The sequence below is a fragment of the Python bivittatus genome, unplaced genomic scaffold, assembly GCF_059951505.1.
Source record: "Python bivittatus isolate LINGU-HERP-01145 unplaced genomic scaffold, Pbiv_v1 ctg000020_np1212, whole genome shotgun sequence".
Taxonomy (NCBI): Eukaryota; Metazoa; Chordata; class Lepidosauria; order Squamata; family Pythonidae; genus Python; species Python bivittatus.
In genome coordinates, this window is record NW_028277030.1 from 99,277,526 (window position 1) to 99,302,110 (window position 24,585).

Here is a 24,585-nt window from a genome sequence, read left to right on the forward strand (position 1 = left end):
GTCCTTTCTTTACGTCATTAGTGCGCGCCTGGCCAGAGGAAGAGCCCGCCCCAAAGAGGAGCTGCCGGGAAACGAAAGTGAATTGTGGCGGAGTGGAGTTGGAGGGGGTCGGGCTGCCGTTCCCCCTGCCAAGCCCAGGCGCGCCTGTGGACGGCTCTTCCCTTCTCCTCTTTGTTCCGGCCCGAGGCAGAGCCCCTTCCCCCTTGTGAGTGTAGCAGGCAAGGGCCCCGGGAGGGAAAGCGAGCGAGCCAAGGAAGCGCCGGGGGCTCGCGGTGCACGGCCACCTCCTCCTGTCGCGCTTCTTGCTCTCCCAGGGCGCTTGTCGGCTCGCTCTTGCCGTTCGCGCCCTACAAGAGGATCCCACGCTGCTCGCTCGCTCGCTTTTTCCTGCGTGTTTCCATGTCCGTTATGTCTCCAAGCATGTTGATGACCTTTTCCCATCGCAGTCACCCGCATGTCGTTAGCCATCTGCCCCTCCTCGTCTCTCTTACTCCTCTGATTTGCCTTCATTGCCTCGCCTTTCTTCTCACCTCCACCTCAGCTTTTGTGACCTCTCTGTTAAGTTAGCGTGGAATATAAACATACTTCCAAGAAAATTGGTTATTTCGGACTCTGCGGCGCTTAGTTTTTGGGCACACCTGCTTCAAGATTGCCCATTTTGCGTTTGTCTGACTGACTTACACTTTTTCAACCACCTTTTGCTCCAGTAGTTTCCGAAAGGGCTTCCTTTCTCCCATTGGTTCTCTATAGCTCTTATATAAAGTGCTATTGTTTTTTTACGTCTGAGTCTTCTGTAAAGGCATTTCTTCTCTCTCTTCTGCAAAATTCTGTTAAGTATTTCCATCCCTCACGAACTGATACTTGAATTAAAATTCTGTCTTTATAATTCTGAGTATCTTATCCTTAAAAAAGTGTCTGTCCAACTGACAAGAAACCAGATCACACTTTTTTTTCAGTTCCTATTGGGAGGTTAGACATGGCATCGAGGTCAGTCAACGTAATCAGAATAAAGTTTTGAGATTGTATTCCATTATTTTGGAAAATCTAGCAATTTATTATAGCAAATTTTTAAATGTTACAAAGTTAATAAAATTCAGTGTTCTGTTGCTCATCTCTTTCCATTACATTGTACTGGAATAAGGCCTTTTGAATGAAATGAGACTGTATCAAACTGGATCACAGAGGAGCCAAACTTTGAACCATTCTCCAAGTTGACCAGATTATATTCTGTAATTGGCAGCTGTTCATCTGATTCTCACAGTAATAGGAAGTGATCTTTAATTGCAAACTTTGATTTCCCTATTTTTTTCTTTTAAGACTCTATGTACTTGTATTTCTATGTGGATGAATATGATGGAGTTCACTTTCATTAATAAGAAAATACACTTTGTTTCGCACTTTGTTTCACCTCACTTTCATCAAGGAATGTATATAATGTAGTAGATATTGTACTTTCCTAGATGTCATCGTTATCAAAAGACCATGTAAGAATTCTCTACTTAACCATAAGTATTCAGCTGCAATAGGCAGCTGTACGTCTCATGCCAAAAATGACTTTGGACAACTCTTTGCATTAATGAGATGTCTGTGTATTTATAGAATCAGCATTTTTAATATTTGTAAGGTTTTTTTTATGCTTCAACTTCCTTTTTAGAAACTACAGGTTTCTGTACAGGTTTTTAATATATAAATACCAGCTAAACTGGTCATATGTTTATGATCCTTCTTATTTTTCTGGTTTTAAATACGTGGCCCATTCCTACCCTTGTATATGCATATGTTCAGTTGTACAAATCTTGATTCAGCAGTAAATTCCATTATACTAATGGGGCTCACATAAAAATATTTATGATTCTAGTCTCAAATATTATACTGTTTTTATTTTATTTTTAATTATTAAATATACAAATTTGATCAGAGAAAGAAACAAGAAAAATAGAAAAAATGACGTTGATATTAAAGTATATCAGTTTGAAAGTTGGAATCAATGTGAAGATAAGTCAGTATTAGATTACCGTACAGTAATTGACAGCTATAATCAGTATGATTCAGTTTATAAATCACAAAGGCAAAAATTACAATAAGTTCTATCTGGTTTGAAAAATTTAACAAATTTAGCAAATCAGGAAAAAATGGAAAAAGAAATCCTCAATGTTATAATCTTATGTTAGGAGAAATTTACCAAATGTGGGTGATATGAACCCACTTGTTAGATTATAATCCAAAAATAGTTTCCAGACCTACCTGAATTTTATATCAGATTTAGTTTTTAATATGAAGTTAGTTTTGACATTAATGCATGCTCCCATAACTTAATTTGTCATTTTTTAAGGAAAGGAAGTATTTGTACTTTCCAATTAAAAACAATGTATTTTAGAGGCTGTTAGCATGTACAAATTGGATTCAGTATATTTTGTAGCAATGTAAGTTTTAGTAATATTTAGTAAAAAAAAAAATGAAAATAATGATTATTTAGAAATAAGCTTTACTGAATGTGGTGTTATAGTATCTGACTAAACATGCTTAATATTTTAATGTTTTCACCTTATTAATATACTTAGCAGAAATAGCATTTTACTGAAAGAAGTGAGATGTTCTTCAAAAAAAAATTACTAATGTGCTAAAATGAAACATGTTATGAAAAAATACTTTGGAATGTGACATCTGAATTGTGGAGCCTATTCAGACATGTTTTCTTTAAAAACAGACAGTGGGTAGAACTTTATTTTTCCTTTCCTAATTTCTTTTTTCTTATTTTAAATGATTAGTATTTAAAATGCACAGAGGAACCCCAATTCTTTATGTAAAATATTTACAAAAAGGTTGGAAACTGGGATATTCTGTTGCCTTAGAATTATGTGCCATATATGAATTTGTTGGAAAAATATGTTCTATTTTCTTACAGTAAAAATGAAGAGAAGAGCAGAACCTGAATATAGCAGCCCACAGAAAAGGCAGAAAAAAAGGATAGAAGAGTTGGGTCTGACTCTCAGTTCCACATCAGACGATGAAACCCAACTTAGTGGTAACCATGCAACTCAAGGTACTTGTAGAAGCAGTCATTGCATAAATTCTTGCAGTGGACCTAGTATATTCTTGTTGGACCTGGTGTAGGATTATTGCTGTTTAGGGTTGCAGTTCTTACAGAGTTGATGTTATGTTAGGGTTATATGATTTTAGCCACCTGAATTTGCTTAGTCCAGATGCACTTTTTTGCTTCACTGGCAGCTGGGTGTTTCATAAGGATGCCATGGTATTAAAAAACCCTGATAAATCCAATGGAGGCTTCTTCCCCCATCTACTTCCTTGTTTAGACCATATGCTACAGAATTCAGCGTTTGTCTTGTAACTTGACTGAAATCTGAATTTATATAAATATACATAATCTGTATCAACCAAATAATTTCAGAGTTTTATCACTATCTTGTTGGAGAAACTTGCCCAGGAATTATTTTGTTTTTTTGTTGTTTTATTATAATACGTTTATACTATCATGATTTAGTTTTCATCTTAGTACTGTTTGGGGAGGTCAATATGCTGCTTAGTCAATGGTATATAAGCCTAGTGAATGAATGAATGAGTGAATGAGTGAGTGAGTGAATGAATGAATGAATGCTAAAAGAGTGTCTTGACATTATCCAGTATAGAAGGATTAAGAAAGACTTCATCAAATTCTCAAAAATGCCTTTGGTTCATTGGACATGCAGCATTCCTTAAACTATATTTTTATCCACTTCTGTAGAACTAGAGATTGTTAAGAATGAGAATCTCTGTTTGTTTCCAGTTATTCTGCCCCTGAAAATAATATTCAGTTATGTCCATTGCCAGCCTATGAGTGGAGGTATCGAAGATTTAGTCTGCTTTTGCTTCAGAGTTTCATATATCTGCTAATACAATAACTTAAATATTTATTTCACATGCATTGCTAAGGATAGCCTCCTAAAAACATTACTTTTGAAACTGGTCAATCTGTCTAAATTGTCTTTGGAATCACTAATCTTTATAATTAATGAATTTATGAAACCAAAAATATGCCCTTTTTATGCCTTTACTGCATGTGGTTAATTGTAAGTCACTTTGGGAAACTTTCTATGATGGAAAACTGACATATAAATGCAATTATGATAACAGTTTTAAAACTCCCATGCTCAAACATTTATCTTTAACTTTGTTGCATTGAATTTATAGCAGTTTCCCCACTATTCATAAAATGATGTCTTAGATGAACTGTTATTATTGAGAACACTGTAATAAAAATATTATGAGGCATCAGGATTATGGAGTAAGCAGATGGTAGTGGAATATTGATGGTTTTAGCCTAGCTCAGTGAGGTCTTGAACTTGGTGTACTTGATGTGAGCAGTCAAAGAAAGTTCAACATCCAGCCATAGTTAACAGCATAAGTGAGAGAGGGAGGGTCAGACTTCAAACTAGAATAATGTAAGATAGTATGTTGTTAGCTTGTGCAGCGTGAGGATTTGACAGATGTGTAGAAAGATGAGGCCAGCTTACATGCTCTTTGGATCCTTGTGCAGTCTGAATTTAGCAATCAGATAAGACAGGGCCCTCTATAGATCGCAATGATGATAAATATCTAAATGAGGGCTAGTGTTATCCTAATGGCTTTGAAGGAGATGGTGACAGATCCTATGGCTTTGAAAAACTATAGTCTGATATCTGATTTGCAATTTTTAAGCCAGGCTCCAGAATGAATAGTAGCTTATAAATGTCAAGCTCTCTGGAAAACATAGATTATTTAGCTTCATACCAGTTGACTTTCAAGATGGATTTGGGAATGGAAGCTACTTTGGTGGATGATGTTGCTGCTGCTGCTGCTGCTGTTATTATTATATCATTCTTTGTCCTAAAGAAGTCCAGTGCTGTGCACAAGAGAACAATAAAAACAATAATAAAATAACTAAGCCCCAAAGACATTAAAAATACAGATATCTAAACCAAAGCTCATTTTAAAATGGTCAGTCACAATGGTAATCTTTTACCCTACATGTGTCCGTTTTTAGTTGTTGCTGAAAACAGCCTGTGGAACTGTTGAATTTCCCCCAAGAGGGAGTTCGATAACTTAGGAGTTGCCACCAAGACAGCCCTATTTCTGGCCATTACACTGTTAACTGATCTTAATACTGAGACTATGAGCAAGGAGTCATCATCTGCTGTTAGTATGTGGGTTGGATGGTTTTGAGGAGGCAAAATTTTGAAGTATTTAAATTATTAAAAACATTTAGTCTAATAGACATCAACACCTTAAGTTGGGATGCTTGGAAATGGATAGGAAGAGTGTGAACCTTTTAGTTCTCTTGGACCTATCAGTAGCTTTCCATACTATTCACTGTTGCCTCTTAGCTTTGAGATGCCTGAAGGGTTTCTTCTATCCATTATTTTTAAACATCTGCATGAAACCACTAAGCAAGTGTAATAAGAAATATGAATGTTAAGTTGAATTGGGAATAAAATCTGAGAAACAGGAGGGAATGGGAGTGTTTGAATGGTGCAAGTAGCTAAATTCTAACTCAGTAAGAATACTGGTTTATGTTGCTCACTTGCTTCTGCTTACCTTGTGCTACCAATAGAAAGGTGAAACAAATCAGGATAGCCCTGTGAACAAGAACTCTTAGTTGCTCTCATTTTATTCCTTCTCTCCTAATATGTCAAGTCATGACTAATCATGGCTTGTTAGATGTGCACAGAATGCTAAACCACAGATGAAACTGGCTTGGCTTGTTCAACTACTCCCTCTAGCAGAAGAATAAAATGAGAGCAATCAAACACATGTTATCAGCATAAAATCCATATGTAATCACGATGTTACTAGATGTGTTACTAGGTGTGATTTTGTAGTCAATTAGTTTTTAGCAATGGTTTGTCGTAATGAACTGCAGTTACATTACAGAAATTAGCTATTATGTGATTCTGTTTCAAGAAGAGACTGCAACTAAATGTCACTTTTTTCCCTCACATTCTCTCTATCCCAAAAGTATCATTCCTGTTTGGTTATTCTCAATCTTCATATGTTTGGAAACTCAGACAAAAGATATATCCTAAGATCTTCATGTTTTGGTCATCATAATCATAAACAGATAAATTCTCCTAATTTTGTCCTTGAATTATTAGCACTAACAATTGTATTTGAAGCTTCTCTACTTTAAGTATTACTTGTGGGCACCTGAAAGTTTTCCATATTCCACAGCTCTATGTTAGGGCATGTCGTATGAATGCAGTTGGTATCAGCTTCAGAATGTGATGTTTCAGGTAGAAATGGAAATCTAAAATCTCCAAGAACTGCTGCTCAATACTGGGACTGTATTGAAGTAAGTGGCCCAATTTGGTAAAAGGTAGCAGCCTATGTTCCTAAATCATGACTAACATATGTTGTTGTGGCAGTGATTACTGAAAGCTTCTGTTTCTTTCTTCTGTTTGGTTTTCAGATTCTTCCACCACAAGCAGCAGTGAATCTGATAGTGAGAGCAGTGAGAGGCGGCCTGCTCTTGGCACTTTCAGCAATAAATTCAGCGCAGATTCCCTTGTGGAGGGCACATCTTCCCGCTACTCTATGTACAACAGTGTGTCCCAGAAGCTCATGGTGGGTCAGAATATTTCTTAAACCAAATTTGGGAAAATAAGAGTGGTGTCATTTTGCAAGATTTTCATTGCTTTTTTTATTGTAATTTTTCTAAATCAAGATATGTTCATAATTATTTCTTACATAAGATGGAAATTGCATAATCACAATCAGGCTGAATATTTGCAAAATTTGGTTTCAAATAGTGAAGCTCTTGGTAGCAAGCTTCCATGCTTAAACCTTGGCCAGTGAGTTATCATTGCTTTCACCCATCCCATCCAGCTGTATTTCTAATTTGCAGCTTTTCCTTAAAGGGCTGCTTTCTTCCTGAACACTTTGAGCCAATGTTATATACATTCATGGAGAAGGGATGCCTAATGGATCCACCTGGTTTCCAGGGGGCACTTGGGGTTTTTCCTAAAACTTTTATAGATACTTCTGCTGAAGTTTTCATCACCTTCTGGAATTTGGAGGGAGTTGTAACCTTGGGTAGGATTGTGCCTGAACAATCTCTTATTGGCTTACCGAAGAGCTCTGGGAGATGAAGTAGCAAAGGAGATGCTAGAGTAACACCAGCAAAAGACAAAGACAAAGAATGAGTTTGACTGAATATGGATGACAGCTCAGGTTCAAGCCTGGACTGTGGTAGTAAGAGTAAAATGACATTTCTCCACTCTTATTGCATCCTCTAGATTCCACCCAGCATCTCTTTTTAGAGTGACCCAGACCCTCTGGGGGAAGGATGTACTAGAGTAATACTTGGCAGAAAGCCATGAAGAGTTTGTAGTGCATCCTGAGGATGAAGTCCTTGAATTTACTCAGAATTAGATGCTGGCTGAGCATGTCCAGTAGGTGTTGGAGGCCTGGTCATGTAAGATTTTCTAGGATGAGCGACTCTGTTAGTTCTGAGGATGTCTTGTGGTCATGATATCAGCCTAGGCAATGGTCTGATAAGAGGCAGCTCAGTCTGCAGGTGAGGGAAAAGCATAGGAAGTGTTTCCATAGGAAGAGACCCTTTCTAGTTTTCCGGAGACTAAGAAGAGGGGAGAAATACTTTCACTCTTGCAAGATTTTGTTAATGTAACCTTACAATAAAGTAGGATTAGTTCATCTCATTGTGCTTCTTATCTGGAGTACCTCATAAGGCTGACATCAATCTTGCAAGACTCAGGCTCAATCCTATCAAGACAGAGTGGATGTGGGTTTGGAAGCCAACTGAGACCAGTGGTATTCTATCTTTAGTTCTGAATTGGGTTACACTGCTCCAAACTTAACTGGCTTGTAACTTGGGAGCCTTCCTGAACTTACAAATCCCGCTCAAGTATGAAGTAGTAGCTGTGGCTAGGAGGATCTTTGCAAAACTGCATCTTATGCTATAGTAATAACCGTTCCTATATCAGGAGGCCTGCTCACAGTCATTCATTCTTGGTCACCTCAATTGGACTACTGCAATTTGTTCTAGATGGGATTGCTCTTGAAGACCACCCAGAAGCTGCAACTGGTACATGGAGCATTGGCTTGAGTAGTTAAGGTGCCTCTTGATTTTCCTGAGTAATATTACAATTGCAAAAGTTACACAAGTTGCCAGTTGGCTTTCAGGTGCAATTCAAGGTGCTGGTTATATCAGCGTTACTCAGATTTATCAGTACTTCTTTTTTGGTTGGGACTTGGGTCTTCTTTCATGATGCTTTCATTTTTTTGAATAATGTTATTAAAGATTATATTATACAGATAAAACTACAGTAATACAAACTACAAAAGATAAAAAATGGATAAAAAAATTAAAAAAGTACAGAAAAGGAAAAAAGAGGAAAAAAGAGGAAAAAAGAAAAAAGAAGGTAACCTCCCCCTTCATTGCAGCAAGTATGAATAACTTTAACAACTTATCACCTTCTCTTAAAATACATAGACACTCTTCATCCCAAATCCCACCCCATTCTCTGTGGAAAAATCTTTAAAACCTCATCATTCTGTCCTCATCCGCTAACGTCCATTAAGGGTTATCAGAAACAACAAGATATCTGTTATAAACTAAATCAATAAACCCATTTAAATTCCTTCCTCTCATATTTATATTTCATTTTCTATCTTTATCATTCAAACCTGGTAATTAAAAATTGAATAAAAATTACCAGAAATAACATTATTTTAACAGTCTTAAGCAAATAAACTTAAAATGCAACAAAAGAAGTCTCTTTCCCACATCTCATCTCTTAGAGATAAACAAAACCTTTAAAACATTGTCATCTGGTCCTAGTCTGCAAAAATCCATGAAAAATGACCAGAAATAACAACCCATCTATTTTCACTTTGATCAAATAAACCAACTTTATATTGTTTCCCCTTTCTCCCAATATTTTTAATCCCTTCAGATAATGTCCTAACGTTTGCTTTCTTGTCATGTTCCCTTGGTCTCTTCTCACAAAATCATTAACAACTTTAACAAGTCCCTTTTCTAGATCCACTATAAAAAGGTTATTCATGTTGCTGTTTTGGGTTAGTATTTGTATGTCTTTTTCAGCCGATTTCATTTGTATACCCAGTATTGCATTTTTTTGTATATCCAATACTTCCTCTTTTTTCATCTCCTTCTTATACCATTATTTTTAATCCACATTTAAATCAATTTCAGTCTTTTCTGATGAAACGTGTTCCTTTACTGTAACATCATCTATTGTGATGGAATGGAATTATGAAGTCCAGGCTCAGGGAGAAAAACATTTTCTTACATCTCCTGAGGAGTGTGGGAGATACAAGAGGATGAGACTGGCACCTCCCTGAGGAATTCACAGTGTTGTGGCTGGCATTACTTGGGAGCTGGGGTTTCAGTCTGGGAAGATTCTTGCTAGGGGTTGTAGCTAATAAACATAGCTAGACTGAATTTACATGGTCTCTTGGAGTTCCTTGGGCTAGGCCTGACATCAGTCTTCCCAGACTCTAACCCCAGCTCCCAAGTAATGCCAGCCACAACACTGTGAATTCCTCAGGGAGGTGCCAGTCTCATCCTCTTGTATCTCCCACGCTCCTCAGGAGATGTAAGAAAATGTTTTTCTCCCTGAGCCTGGCCTTCATAATTCCATTCCATCACATCTATATCTATAATAGCAGATAACTTTGAAATTAAATTCTGAGCCCATTGTTTATAAATCTCTCTTAATGTATTCATTGATTTATTTCCTTCTGTTGCCCTTTAGTGTCCAACCTTCAAAGTCCTCTTATCAGTTGTTTCCAAATATAAACATAGACAGTTTCCTATGGGAAAGATTCTTTAAATTAACTTCAGAGTCTTAATTCAAGTCCATCTGAGCCCTTAATCCATTTAAAACTTTCTAAAATTAACACTCTAATCATCCTTTTGCAGCATATTCCATTTTTTTTTTTTTTTGCAAATCTTTAAACTCATAGTTAAAGCTTCTTAAAGGATTCAAGAAAACTCACCCAATGAATTCAATAAAACTTGCCATTCTGAACGTTCTCAATCTTTAAAAAGCAGTAAAAAAAATTAAATCCAAAGTGATTAAGAGGTGAGCCTCAATCAGACCTTGAGTCCATATAGTCTACATTAATGGCTGTAAGCTCGATGAAATCCTGTGACTCCCAGCAGTTTGTAAGCTGATTGCAAAAACATCAGTTCCTGCTGTATGCTCACAAAAAACAGCTGTCCGATGTACATGTGTGTAATCTTGAGATCTCATCTTTCTCCAGAGAGATTTCAGTTGTCTGGATCCAGCATCTGGATGCCGTTTTCACCTGTAATGTCCCTCTCATCCACAGACGTCAGTTCTCCATGGCATTCATTGGAAGTCTCAATGAATGCTTTCATGATGCTTTCAGAGTATCTCATCATGAATGTCCAAGTATCACTTAAATGTTAAATATGGATAAGATGAGATTTAACTTCTGGCCAGATCACCCTTTATACCTGCTTATGTTAATTCATGTTGTCATCGTTGCTGTGTAGGATCTGTCAGCATGGCCCTGGGAGTACAATCAGGGTTTATCAACTTCATTTGTTGGGATGTCTTTGGATCCATTGATTCCTGACTTCCAGCACTACTAAGACACCTCTTTATAATTCTTGTGATGTCACAATAATGTAATAGCCTCTTGGTGGAGCTTCCTTAAACTTCTGTACATTACACACTTTTGGTCTTTCCCCGGTTTTCTCATGTCACCAGTTACCACAAAACCTGTTATTGGCAACCCATCAGGGCTAAAATAATTTAAATTGTTAGTATTAAGGGCTTTATGGTTTTTATTTTCTGGTTACTTCCAGGAATTTGCAGCCTGATATAGGGACATTTGTTTTTACTTTAAACTATTTTGAGATTCAGTGCAGTTTTTGTGGAATACTCTTCTAGCTCCTTTATGCTTGAAGGAGGATTAGGGAATTTCTGGGGACCTCAGAGCTATTTTTTTCTGCCCTCATTTTCAAATAATTTTATATTGGCTTGTTACTTAATTGGTTGGATTATTTTATAGTATTTAATTTAATTTTAGAATACAATTCTATTTTAGGTATTGTAGATTGTTTTGTGTTTTATATAGAATGTATGTCACTCTTTCAGAGGATGCCTTGTAACTAAAATATGTACATCTGTTAAAAAAAAGTTTTAAAAAGCAAAGCATAATTGAAGGTTTAGGAACAAGATTACTTTGGATAGGATTTTCACTGGCCCCTAGGAGAAAATTAAGTGACCATCTTGGACTTCTCTGTGCTACATGCATTGTCTGTTCAGTATATACTTAAATCTTGCTATACATTAGTATGCTGGGGGGCATGGATTAGACATGAACTGAGTTTACACATATGATTTTAATGTTTACATTAATAGATATTATTGTCTTACAAACTAAATTTAGCACGGAACAATTCTGAATGATAGAACTAACATATGAATTTTAGCTTTTTTTGGAGACAATTTACTTAATGTATGCTGTCAGACTATATCTAGGTTCTTCGTACTGTCTGCTACTTTGTTGCATATATATATATATATATATATATATATATATACCCACACACATTGTGTAGACACATTGTGTAGACACGTGTTTTTATTTGCCCCAGACTATCATAATTTCATATGCATTCCTAGTTCAGTGAATCTTTAAATATAAATGAAATTCCTTATTAGGGACCATACTGGACTTGGTGCTTTTTTGGCATTCTTACTTTACAGCATTTTTTCACACCTGCCTAAAACTTTTGCAGAGTTCTGTATAGATAGAAATCTTTATTGTCATTGTACAACTTGTACAATGAAATTAATGCCACCCCAGTGCAGCTTTAAAAATATAAAAACCATAAAACACATAAAACACATAACACACATAAAACACATATAACACAACCTTCACATTCCATACTGCACAACCCCTGATGCTGCATTAATACTGCACTATACGATAGAATTCAGTACAGTTGCAGCTCTAAGATAGAAGCTATTTTTCAGCCTATTGGTCCTTGTTTTTATTATCCTGTACCGTCTGCCAGATGGTAATAGTTCAAAAAAAGAATGTCCCGGGTGGGATGGATCCTTAAGAATATTTTGAGCCTTCTTAAGGCAGCAGGAACTATAAAGTTCTTCCAAAGAGGGAAGAGGGCAACCAATGATCCTCGGGGCAGTGGTGGTAACCCTCTGGAGCGCTTTCCTATCTGCCACTATGCAGTTAGCAAACCATACACAGGTGCAGTAGGTTAAAATGCTCTCAATGGTACAGCGGTAGAAGGTCACCAGCAGTTTTTCATTCAGTTGGTGTTTCCTGAGAAGTCTCAGGTAGTATAATCTCTGCTGGGCCCTCTTAACCAAGGCTGCAATATGAGCGCCCCAGGTCAAGTCCTCCCTTATAACAACACCCAGAAACTTAAAACTGGCCACCCGCTCCACTCGGTCTCCATTGATAACCAGGGGCTGGACATCTAACCTATTCCTCCTATAGTCCACTATAAGCTCCTTGGTCTTATTGATATTAAGAGCCAAATTATTGTCTCCGCACCACGAAAGCAGCCAGTCCACCTCATCCTGGTAGTATGTATGTATGTGTGTGTGTGTGTGTGTGTATATATGTAATACATTTTTATATACACGTATGTATGTGCATGCATGCGTGCGCGTGTGCACACACACACACACACACATATGCGCGTTTACATGACTTATTTGAAATATAGGATATTTCTTTTTAGGCAAGCACTAAAAACGTCAATGAAGTGCAAAACAAATCTATTTTGTCAGAACCTCAGATGTGACCTTTCAAACATTACAAAAAGTAATATTTTTGTACTAAATTACTAAACTTCCTAACAGACATTTAGCTGTATTAGGCAGAATCATGGATTATGTTGTGTTCTGCCCATTACTTCTGAATGTTGGTAACTGGTAGAAAACAAGCCATGAATTTGCTAAAAGCCATAGTTACTTTGCATCTTTGATGTAATCACTGTGTTTAAGAAGCCATGGTTTAGTCAGCCATGGGGAACAGCTTTATTTGGATATGTTATGCAAGTTGGGATTTGTTCAACCATGTTTTCTTAAACAAATCAGAATAAGTCTTTGCAGATGAGCAAAGAAATAACAGTTTTCCTTTATTTCTTCTCCTGGTAGTCAGTTGGTATTAAAGTGTCTTTGTTAACTATAAAAGACAGTTTTGCTAGTCTTTGTGAATCTTTTCTCTTTATGGTATAATGTGTTAATGGGGATTTTGTGAGTTGAGCCTTTTTTATGCGGAAAAGTGTTTATGCTAGTATTATTTTTTTTTGCCACTCTGATTTAGTGTGTGATATCCTTCTGGTAATGGGGTAGGAGTGTTGCTGTGTTTGTGTTGGGATTGTTTTTTGAAAAGTAAAGTCTCATTTTTCTTTATGGAGGTGTGGATGTGAAGATTTTTGTAGGATGTATACTTTGTCTTTTATCTTTCTATGCAACTCTGCATTTTTATTTAAACATATTTTTTTAAAAACCTTTTCAGTATTATTAACCAATGTAAGAATATGTCTAAAGGCAAATATACAGTTGCTTTACAGAAACAAACTATAAAGAAACAAAACAACTTTGTTAATTTTTCAGCTTATGTTATTTCCTACTTTTAATCCAAAGAAGTACATCAAATTTCCAGTGTTTTGCTATAGCAAGTCCGGCACCTAAGAGCAAAAATGTACATAAGAAATTAGGTTTTACCATTATCTTGAGAAAAATGGGCAATAAAGCAGTAAAGCTACACTAGCATTAGTTATTAAATACTGTTTTGTAATTTCTCCAATTTCCTCAAAAAGTTGTCACTGGAGATGATAAACATGTAGCAAATGGATTTCATATGTACTGTCCTGATTACAACTTTGCCAACATAATATTTGATTAACATAATGCAGTTTTAAGTAGGGATAAAGTTAGAGATATGGATTTTCTGGAAAATGTTGAATCGGAAAATTTTAATTTGAAAAATTTTCTTATTGAAATGAGTACGATTTAAATTAGCCCATTCATCTAAGTTTTCATAATCTGCAAAAGTATTTGAGCTATATTATTTGATGTAAAATATTAAGATTAGCTTATTTAATGAGGTTTGAATGTTACATTCCAAGAAATGAAAAGCTTTAATATGTGAAGAAAAAATATTTTTAATTGGAATGTCGGAAACAAGGTTGGGCAGCAGGCAATAAAATAAAATGCAATAAACTCACCTGAAGCGGAAAGTCATCCTGCTCGCATCTCTCTTGACAATAGCACTATCTGTGAAATTTTAATACATTCTTGATGACTTTTTGAAATAGTTTTAAAAGGATTTTTAGTTTGTGAGACACTTATTTGTGAGTGTCCTTGTAAGGTGCCAGCTGGGTCTGTGTGTTTGTTAGGGTTTTAGTTTACTGTGGGTGTGTATTAAGGAGTCAATTGTAGATTTTAAATAAGATGTGGGTCTTTACATTCCCTTCCACAAAATAGTTTTTTTGTTCTTTATGTGGGTGGAGAATATAGGTAGTCCTCGACTTATGACCACAATTGGGACCAGAACTTCTGTCACTAAGTGACGTAGTCATTAAGTGGGTCAGCCTGATTTTATGACCTTTCGTTAAGTGAATCATCACAGTTGTTAAGCAAATCATGTGGTTGTTAAGCGAATCCGGCTTCCCCCATTGATTTTGGTTGTCAGAAGCCCCCTGAGAAGGTCGCAAATGGTGATCATGTGAACATGGGATGCTATAACTGTTGTAAATACATGCCAGTTGCCAAGCGACCCAATTTTTATCACATGACCAAGGGGATGCTGTGATGGTCGTAACTGCAAGGACCAGTTGTAAGCCACTTTTTTCAGCTCCGTTGTAACTTTGAATAGTCGCTAAATGAATGGTTGTAAGTTGAGGACTACCTGTATGTGATTTGACATAGGAAGTCATATTGCCATTCCTTTTGATAACTATTTTATGTTCAAGAAGAAATTCAGCACTGAAGGAAAACAACTGAACATAGTTAAATGAAGATGCCTAGCAAGTATTTAAAAATAGCTGCTGTATTCTCTGCAGGTTGCTTATTTGTAATGGGTTTATTTCATCATTTGCTTTTTTTCTGCTTTATTTTCTAGATCCAATTTTCCTTCCTAATTAAGTTGAATACATTTGAAAAAGAATCTGGGAAATCTTCTGTAGAAATATGTTTTTAATCAGGTGGTCCAGTGTTCTTTTACTTTGTTGAAAAGTAGCAGAGGGATATGAAACAACTTTTCTACTATCTTATAGGCTAAGATGGGGTTTCGAGAAGGTGAAGGTCTTGGCAAATATGGCCAGGGAAGGCAAGAGATTGTGGAGGCCTCACAACAGAAAGGAAGACGTGGATTGGGGCTCACATTGAAAGGATTTGATGGAGAGGTGAACATCAACTGGCAAGATGAGCCAGAGGTAACTACGTACACTTTAAATTGCCTTTTGGTACCCAATTTCCTATTGTGAGGAGTTCTGATGGATCTATTTCTTTGTGCTATTGGCTCAAGTAAGGTTCATTTTAAAAAATCCTCATTTGAGAGTTTACTGTCTGGAATCAGATGCTGATCTATTCTTGGGTTGCTGGATCAGTAGAATGTTTTGATGCCTATAATTATAGTAAGAAATTACTCTGATTCTCTCCAGGCATTCTAGTAAAAATTGGATTGAGTTTGGTTTTCTGATCTATGGGTATACACTGAGCTAGATTTGCTATAGTATATGGCTCTCTTTTGAAATCTCCTTTTTCTTGTGTACAGGCTAGTGCTTATGAGCAAGTGGACTGGTGCCCAGAATGTACCACAGAAATTCCAGATGCTGAAGAAATGAAGGATTGGATGATGATAGGAAAGGTATTTAGATTGCACAGCAAGGAAATCATCATCATCAAATCTTTATTAGTAATGTGTACAACGTACAGCTCCAAAAAATAATCAAAACAAAAATATAAAGAGATCTACAAATCAGAAGTAATAAGGAAGGTCTAAAAGAGAGAAAACATGTTCATATATTATGAAGATAGTTAAGCAGGGACTGCAAAATTACTAGAACTCTTAAAATGCACAGATGCTAAAATATTTATGTTCTGGTTCAATGATTATTTTTTTTAAACTACTGAAAAGATAAGAGATAAAATAAATGTAATTGAATTGCTGAAAACAATAGCCCTGGGAATAAATGAGTAATAGATAGATGGATAGTTTTTATTAATTTTGGTCAATGACCAGTATAGCATCAATGTAAATTTCTTTACTTTCATTGACTATTGATTAGATAAACAAAGGAAAGAAAATTAAATGCTGAATTGGTTAAGAGTGAAAGGTGCTGGTTAAATTCAGAGAGGTGGCCAAGTATGCTAAAAAGATACTTCAGGTGGAAAATCATAGTAATAGTCTTAAACTACATCAAATCAGTCAAATTTTTATTAAATGTAATTGAAACTATAAAAGCATATTAAAATAATAAATTAAATAACTTTAAATATAATTAGAATATCTTGATCTTTTTAGCCTTTTATTACAATTACTTATGAGATCTAAACTTCACATTTTAGTATGTGATTTTAATGAAATCCTATTTAAATGAATTTCCACTGAGGTTTTTTTTTTCCACATTTTAATTCTCTTCTTTCAGGGTGGTATATATGGTTCCATTTCTCTTTTACTCCTAGCTCATGTTTGCCAAGTGAACTTTATAGCCATAAGACTGAGAATCTATAAGACCTGGATAATAATTACCATTATTCTTTAACATTATTTTATGCAAAGTACCTGTGAATGGAACTATTTTATTTTCCTATGTGCCAAAGAAGCCTTGTGGATATTTTTTGTGGCTGGAATACATATTGATGCATTGTGCTTGGGAGGCCCTTCTCAATTCATACTCCCAGTGAAATAAGTAGGTTAATGCACTTGAGTATGTGCGGCTGGTGGCCTTGTTTGTCAGTTTCAAATTACACAATAGTGCCACTTCACTCCTCTGATTACTGTATTTATGAAAGCTTGAATAACTCGACAAGCTGTTTAAACACAGCAGTAGGAAACCACATTTGCTGCAGTTATATTCTCATTTTGTAGAATGCCATTTGTCTGTCTGGCATAGACCATTGCTCTTCAATGTTTACATGTTCTAAAAATGACAGTGTAGCTGAGAATGGAAGTAATAGCAGTGAGATGAATAGTTCCCCTCCCCCCCGGATATTGGCATATTTTTTTAATGATCTACTGACAACTGTTGAGATATTGGGAGTTTATATAAGCGTGCTTTCTCAGTGTTGCTCAGACTGCAAATATGCCATGCCAGCTACTTGCAGTGAATGGATCTGTCATTGTTCTTGTACTGAAAGCTGCAGTAAAGGTTGTTCCCATATCTGTGTGCACCATATTTCCTATTGCATGGAAATAGATAATGATGATGTTGATGATGATAATGATAATGATGATAATTTATTAAAATTATATGCTGCCCAATTCCCAGCAACTCTGGGAGATGTAGATGTAGACTATTAATCAGCATTTTCTCTGTAATTCCCTTCTATACGTGTTGTAGAATTTTTCTATCAGGTAGAACAATGGGCTTGAATTTCAGCTGTCTGGGCGTTGATCTTGGTATAAAATGAAAATTTTGTTAGCCTTGTGTATAGTAGATGAATCTCAATTTCATGTAAAGTCTTAATAAATTGTCCACATAGCTCTCACAATCCCGTGGAACAGATTTTGAGGGCATATTGGGGGAAGGGGTTTTGCAGGGGGAATAGGGAATGCTTCTATTCCAGTTCAGCTGATGTAAGTCATTCTGCTGTTGTGAAGTATTTATTGGATATGATGTTTAAAAATAAACATTAAGAGTCAGCTTCATTTTCACAGGTAGACATTTTCAGTTACCAAAGAGTTTTTAGAGTATTATAAGATTCTCTTCCCCCTGCCCCATAAAGCTTAACTTTTTTGTACCCATTTGTGTCTAATGAGCAGCAGCTTTGGCTCCCTATGTTGGTTTTTATAGTTTTTATAGTGAGTAAGAGTGTTTATGTAGATTAAGTGTCTCTTTCTGACTAGGTGCTCCAAAAAATTGGGAACAGTGTGGCCCATGCATTGATGGTGATGACATTGTACAAGCATATTAGGGGGAGGCGGTGCTTCCTTTCCTCATGCTGAATGGCTGAACATTTCTTCTTATTTGCAAACAACTCAAATCCCAGTGCCTAAAATGTGTATGTTGTTTTAATGGGTTTTATATTGTTTGTAAATTGTTCTTTCAGTGTTTTGGCTCAGTCTTAAGTTTTATTAACAAAACCATATCTTTCTAAAAAAGTGATGATTTTATTCAGGCTCTGTAGTGATTCAGGTTCAAATGGGAAACGATGATTCAGAGCATGCAAGTTGCACCAGTCAGCAATGCATTAAAGAAGTGGTCTCTTCTCCTGGGCTTAAACTGTTGCTGCTGCCGCCGGGCTATCCTGGGAAGAGAAACATTTGATGTGAGAGGTACCATTGAGTGCAGTGTGCAGGTCCCCCACATACTCTGAATCACCTTTCTCCTTTGAGTTGGGATCACTACACAGCCTTGGTCTTAAGACAAATGCACTGCACATATTGATTCATTCCCCCCCCACCCCCCACCCCCCACCCCCATTTTGTTTTATAGAAGAAACTGGTGATTGACGATGAAACGGAATTCTGTGGAAAAGAACTCCTACAGAGCATACTCCAATGCAAGGTGAATTTTATCTGCTAGAACCACAGCTGACCTGTCAGTAGAAGGAGAAAAAGCAGTAAAATGCAAAGGCAGAAAGATCTGAGGGTTGACTGTTTTGAGACATTTAGAATAGAGTAGCTTCTAGTAACATGGAGGCTTAAGTAACTGTCCTTCTTCTCTGCTGAATGTTAATAATCAGAGTGAACTTTGGATGAGTTGCTTTAGGTGAACAGTCCTAAACTTGTTAAGAATATTTTAACTTAATTTTCCCCCTGAAAATGGATTGATTATGCCTAAAAAACAGAACACAAGAATAGTCTTATCCTCTGTGGATGAAGCTAGTTAGTCCTCTGCAGAAGAATTCATTGAATCAGTTAAATTTCTTCATGAGGATGGTGCTCTGACAATATTGAAGTGAGTGATGCTAAGGAAGACTTTGCTGTCAAGTGATTGTGAAATTGCAATCTGTGCGCAAGAGAGCCCAATCATGGCAAAATGAGTACTGAGCACCAGTATTTATATGAAACGCCAATATTGTCTGATAGTGATTTGATTTATGTGAAACCCTGATACTCACTGATGTTCACTCTTTTGTGGTGGAGGCCAGCTTCCCATTTCTTTTCAGAAGCTTCAGATTGACTCCCTGCCTTGATATGAGAGGCAGACTCTTATAGGGCTCCTGCACTAAGGAAGAGCCCACATTTAAAGGAGAGGGAAAAAAAGCACAGTACCGGGTCTCCTAGAGAGGATGGCAGCAAGAAAAAGAGGGCCTTATTTATGAATAGTAGTTGGGTTCTTGCCTGGCAAACAGGTATCTGATTCAGTGGGAAGAACCTGAATGGCCTTTCCTACATTCCATGGATAGTGTGGGAAGCTAACAAAATGTGCCTCAGATCGCTTGTGATACAGGCTCATTATTGGAGCTCAGCCCTAGAGAGGAGTGCCACTGTGGAGCAACGTCCTGTCAAGAGTGCGGAAGTGTGAATGGATGCATCTGATGACTGCTCCAGGCTTTGCCCAAGCTGCAGCTGTCTTATTTTCAGAGCTTAGATGGTTCTCTAAGCCACTCCCACTTCATTAAGCAAAGAGAGGAGGCCATTGCTCTCCTTTGTCCTCAAAGGACAAGAACCTAATCAAGCTGATTAAAACAGGTTCCAAGAGAGCAGGAGAAGGCCTAGTTCTTAAGCTTTCAAAACAGCCCTATGATCCAAAGATTGATTCCCTCTTCAGCAAACTCTGGTCATTCTGTGAGAGGGCTATTCTTAACCATTCATGTTGCAATAAGCTGTGCTCCAGAATATAGTATAATAAATCCAAATCAAGGCATACTATTCTAGTTAACATTAGTCCCTCTGTCCCACCAATGAGAACTGGACATAAGAATATTTCAACTCACATGTCCTTCTTCTCTGTCCAGTGAGTGAAAGAGAGCCAAAGTAGCTTTAATAACTCTCTCTTGGCTAGGGAGACAGAGGACAAGAGGGACAGGCAAACATCTCTTAAAATTCATCCAGTTTTTTTCCCAGCTGCTTTAATACTTTCAATGACTCGAGACAGTGAGGAAAGATGCCACCCTCCCCTTTACCGGCAAGCATTCACAGGGATGCCTGTTTTCACCAGAAAGTTTCCCCAAATTGATGTCAACCTCTCTATAAATGATACTGTTGAGATCGTAGGACATGGAACACCAACAACTAACACCTAGAGCTACTGGTATAGCTGTTGCCTTCCCCTATGGCAATGCTTCCACTCAAACTTCTCTTTCTGACTAGCTTTGAGGAAGTGAATCATAGAGAGGGTCAAACTTTTAAAGCTGTGACTCAGTCAATGCTACAGCAACAAATTTTGTTTTCTCTAACCATGTATAACTGAGGAACATAGTTGCTCCTAGAGGTGATGCTTAGAAACTCTATATTATTCAGGGCTCTGCTTCTACAGTTATGGATGACCCAAGGCAGCACCTCCAATTTCACTCATGTAGTCACAGGTTACCCATTGAAGCTCCTGGGAGAGACTTTTCCCTCATTCTGGTAATCTTTGAGGAGGGTGTTAGAGCTCAGGACATTCAAATGAAAAATATCTGCGTTTTTCATGACCATCAGTATCAGATGAATTCAGCGTTGATACTGATGGTCATCACAGAGCTTTCATTCTGTCCTCCACAAAAGGAGAAATGCATTGTTCTGGCTTATGGGAATAGCAATGCTGAAGGGAATCTTAACATACTCAGTCAGAGGAATAGCAATCTTTGTAACCATTGGGGAGAGGTTCCCTTTAAAAAAGATTTGCAGGATAATGTATTTCTCTACATAACATATTTCTCCACATAACAAAATTTTCAACGTACAAATTTCACCAAGGACTCCACATAATGGTGGAGTATTTCTCTTTTCATAACTTTAACAGATATTACAAAATAGAAAGATTCTTAGCAGACAATTCTGCCAGAGAGTGCTTCAGCTGCCAGGATGAAACTGGTTATAGATATGGTCATTTGGTCCACCCAGGAAAAAGGAATATACTGGTTTTTCATATCCTCAATATCCAACCTCCTGTATTTGAGGGGAGAAGCAGAATGTTACACTTAGCCATACATTCCTGTTCTTCTCTAATTATGGAATGCTGTGCTTGGTTTCACTTGTAAAGTGTTTTACTTCAGGAGCAGAGGGATAGGCTGGCAATCATACCTAAAGTCTACCTGAGGGGTTCTCCAGGTTTCAGACCGGATTCACTGGAGAAATAGCTTGGTTAGAAGGATATGTGCAGCTACTAGGTGAAGTTCCACTTTTCTGGGGGAAAAAAAAATTGGAGATTCTTTCCTTGGGAATTTTCAAATGAGATGGCTGTATTCATTTGCAGAAGCCAGAAATTCACAGGTAACTATAGGTTTTTAGTCAGAATTTCCCAGATTTGTCTTCTAGATCCTGCAGGAATAAACATTTAATCTTCCTGATTCCTTTGTTATCATGGCCCATGAAGCAGGGTCAGAAAAGTTGGAGGATCAGGGTGTGCCAGGCACCGAAGAGCCTTCTGCTTCCTCGGATGTGGTACTGCTAATACCACTTCTATCTGCACAGAGGCCTCCCCAACTAAGGCAGGGGCCAGGCATCAGATCACCACAGAACACCTCTGTGCTTCATAAGAGTGAGTGACTTGTAAGAAAGCAGCAAATCTCTCAGACCAGGTAGGCTGGCCACCTCATTATCAGTGCCAGCTGCATAAAAGTAGCTGCAGCTGTGCAAATTCAGCAAGGAGAGGAATAATGCCCAGGAATAATGTAGCACTTGGCCTGGAATGATGCAATTTTCCTAGATCAGGAAGGGCTCTTGGATTTGGTCTTGATAAGCTGGCCCAAGTTAAATGTCCTACCATACTACAAGAGCTGATCCAGTTCTGTATACTGATTAATGACCACCTTGAAACATGTAACGCTCAGTAGGTCTGGGCAAATTTCAGCCCAAAACCTCAGTGGTCACCACCAGCAAGTTGGAGCTGCCTTCAATGGGCATCCTGCAAGTAGGTGCAGAAGAATCAATGCAGTTGGGCAATGGTCATGGTTGGCTCACTGACATGACTCACTGACTGAGAAGAACTGATGCCACCAGCAAAATCTTTCTTGTTTTTTAGCTTGCTGAATCACTACACCCACCAGTGTCCCCAGAAATATTCCAAAGGACCTTAGGTGGGAAATGGGACACCCTCTTGCTAGTCTTGGGCACTGAGTTCAGGGATGAAATACACAATCCCAGTGGAGTTTCAGGTTCTGGAGCATGACCCCACCCAAGTATATACAACCATCAACTCAGGAGCTTCTTGCAACTTTATCAATGACCAGGTTGGAATCCCTGTGTACGCAACTATGAATCCTGTAGTGGGTTGAGGTTATTGTTGGGTGTCCTTTAGCATCAGAACCTGTGGTAAAGATCACTGAACTGGTGATCCTGTGCATGCAGTAGCATCACAAAAAGCTCAAGTTCTTGGTTATGTTGGTTATCAACTTCCAGCTTGTCCTGGGACTTCCATGATTGCCCTATCATGACCCAGTGATCTCCTGGCTAGTGTAAATGTGGTGTTGTCGCCAGGGGAATGAGGGGTCTAGTAGATGTTGTATTTGGGGTCTGATTTTTGTAAGCTGCCTGGAGTTCCCATGTGTGAGTCAGGTGGCTATATAGATTTGTTTAATAAATAATAAACAACCCCTGGAGTATGTGGAAACCTGTGGACACTCAACCACCGTCCATATTGAAGATGCCCAAGCCACCATTAGCCCAGTATGTGGAGGTCCATGATGTACTGAGTGCCAAGAAGGCTGACAATCCTCCCCTAACTACTCCTATGATTGTGCAATAAATTTTGTCCCCACAGCGACTATCCCAAGGGTTGCCTATATGTACTTTCTGAACTAGAGACAGTGGCTCTCTTGATTTCATTGAGAAAAATTTGTGGCACGGGTTTACTTGTTATTTTACATCCCCAGCAGGGGTCCCTGTCCTATTTTTGAAGAAGAAATTTGCAGAGAGGGGCTTCATATTTGTAATGATTATATGGCCCTCAACCATACCACTGTGCGCAACCAATGTTCCCTTCTGCTGATCTTGGTTCTCCTACAATAACTATTCTCTGTCATTATCCTCACCAGGCTGGATCTTTGTGGAGAGTATCTTGTGATCTGGATCAAGAAAGGGGATGATCACTTTCCAGATCAGTTTTGGTCATTTTGAATACTTGGTTATGCCATTCAGACTCTGTAACTCCTGATTGTCTTCCAGCTTTTCATTAAATCTTCAGTTTGTGATTATCTGTTTGGACAACTTCTTGATCTATTCCAGGGTACCGCTGGAGTATACCACCCATGTCAAATTCATCCTGCAGTGTCTGCAAAAGCATTGTCTGCACATTAAGCTGGAAAAGTGCACATTTGACCTCACTGAAGTGGAACTCTTGGGCTACTGCATTTCAGCTGAAGGCCTGGGCATGGATCCTATCAAGGTTCAAGTAAACCAGGATTGGCAGCTCTCAAGTAACAAAGAAGATATGCAGTTGTTCCTAGGTTTTGCAAACTTCTGTTGCAGGTTTATTTCTGCTTTCTCATATATCACTGCTCCTGTCTCTGGGCTACTCTGGAATTCCAATGAGGTTTTGAAGCGCAGCAGACCTTCCAATAATTGGAGATGTTTGCATCCACACTCCTTCAGCACTCAGACCCCATGAAATCTCTATAGTATCTGCTCCTAATGTTACTACTTCAGAAATCCTCTTGCAGGGCACAACACCAAATCAATCACCTTTGCTCTGCTCCTTTCACTTAGGAAAGTTGGCTGCAGCTGAAATCAGTTACACCATGTGGGAAGAGCTGCTCACTATCAAGAATGCTTTCAAGGTTTGGAAGCAGCATCTGAAGGGGACATAGTCTCCAGTACAGGTATGACCCAACCACCAGAACCTGGAGCAAGTATACACAGTTTGAAAACTCAATCATTGTCAGGTTTGATGGTCTGCCTTATTCTCATGCTTCAACTTTGTGATCACCTACATGTCCCAGCCCCACAACAAATGGGTAGATGCCTTGTCCAGGCTCTCAAATTGTGGAGCAGATGCCACCACGACCACTGTCTTGCAGCCAGAAAACCTTGCAGCCACCTTGGGGCCAACCTGACAGCACGTATTTGAAACCTGCAGGGAAGGGAACATTTCACTCAGGATCAGCATAAGAACTCCAGTGCAACCTGGACCAGTCCAAGACGTCTCCATTTAAATCTGAGGATGGCTTCTTGTACTATAGCCACCTTTATGTGCCTTTGATGGAATTATGAGAGGAAATGCTACACTCAGCAAACAAA

General features: G+C 37.9%; 1 protein-coding gene across 1 annotated transcript in view; it reads left to right on the forward strand.

Moving 5' to 3' along the window:
* Positions 1-40: 40 nt before the first annotated feature.
* CMTR1 (cap methyltransferase 1) overlaps positions 41-24,585 on the forward strand; it is a 51,723-nt gene continuing 27,178 nt past the window's right edge. Inside the window, exons 1-6 of the mRNA XM_007434526.4 lie at positions 41-205; positions 2,906-3,043; positions 6,443-6,597; positions 15,311-15,469; positions 15,811-15,903; positions 18,695-18,766. Of these exons, the coding sequence (XP_007434588.1) occupies positions 2,911-3,043; positions 6,443-6,597; positions 15,311-15,469; positions 15,811-15,903; positions 18,695-18,766 (612 nt within the window). The 5' untranslated portion in view covers positions 41-205; positions 2,906-2,910. The remainder of the gene's footprint in view (positions 206-2,905; positions 3,044-6,442; positions 6,598-15,310; positions 15,470-15,810; positions 15,904-18,694; positions 18,767-24,585) is intronic.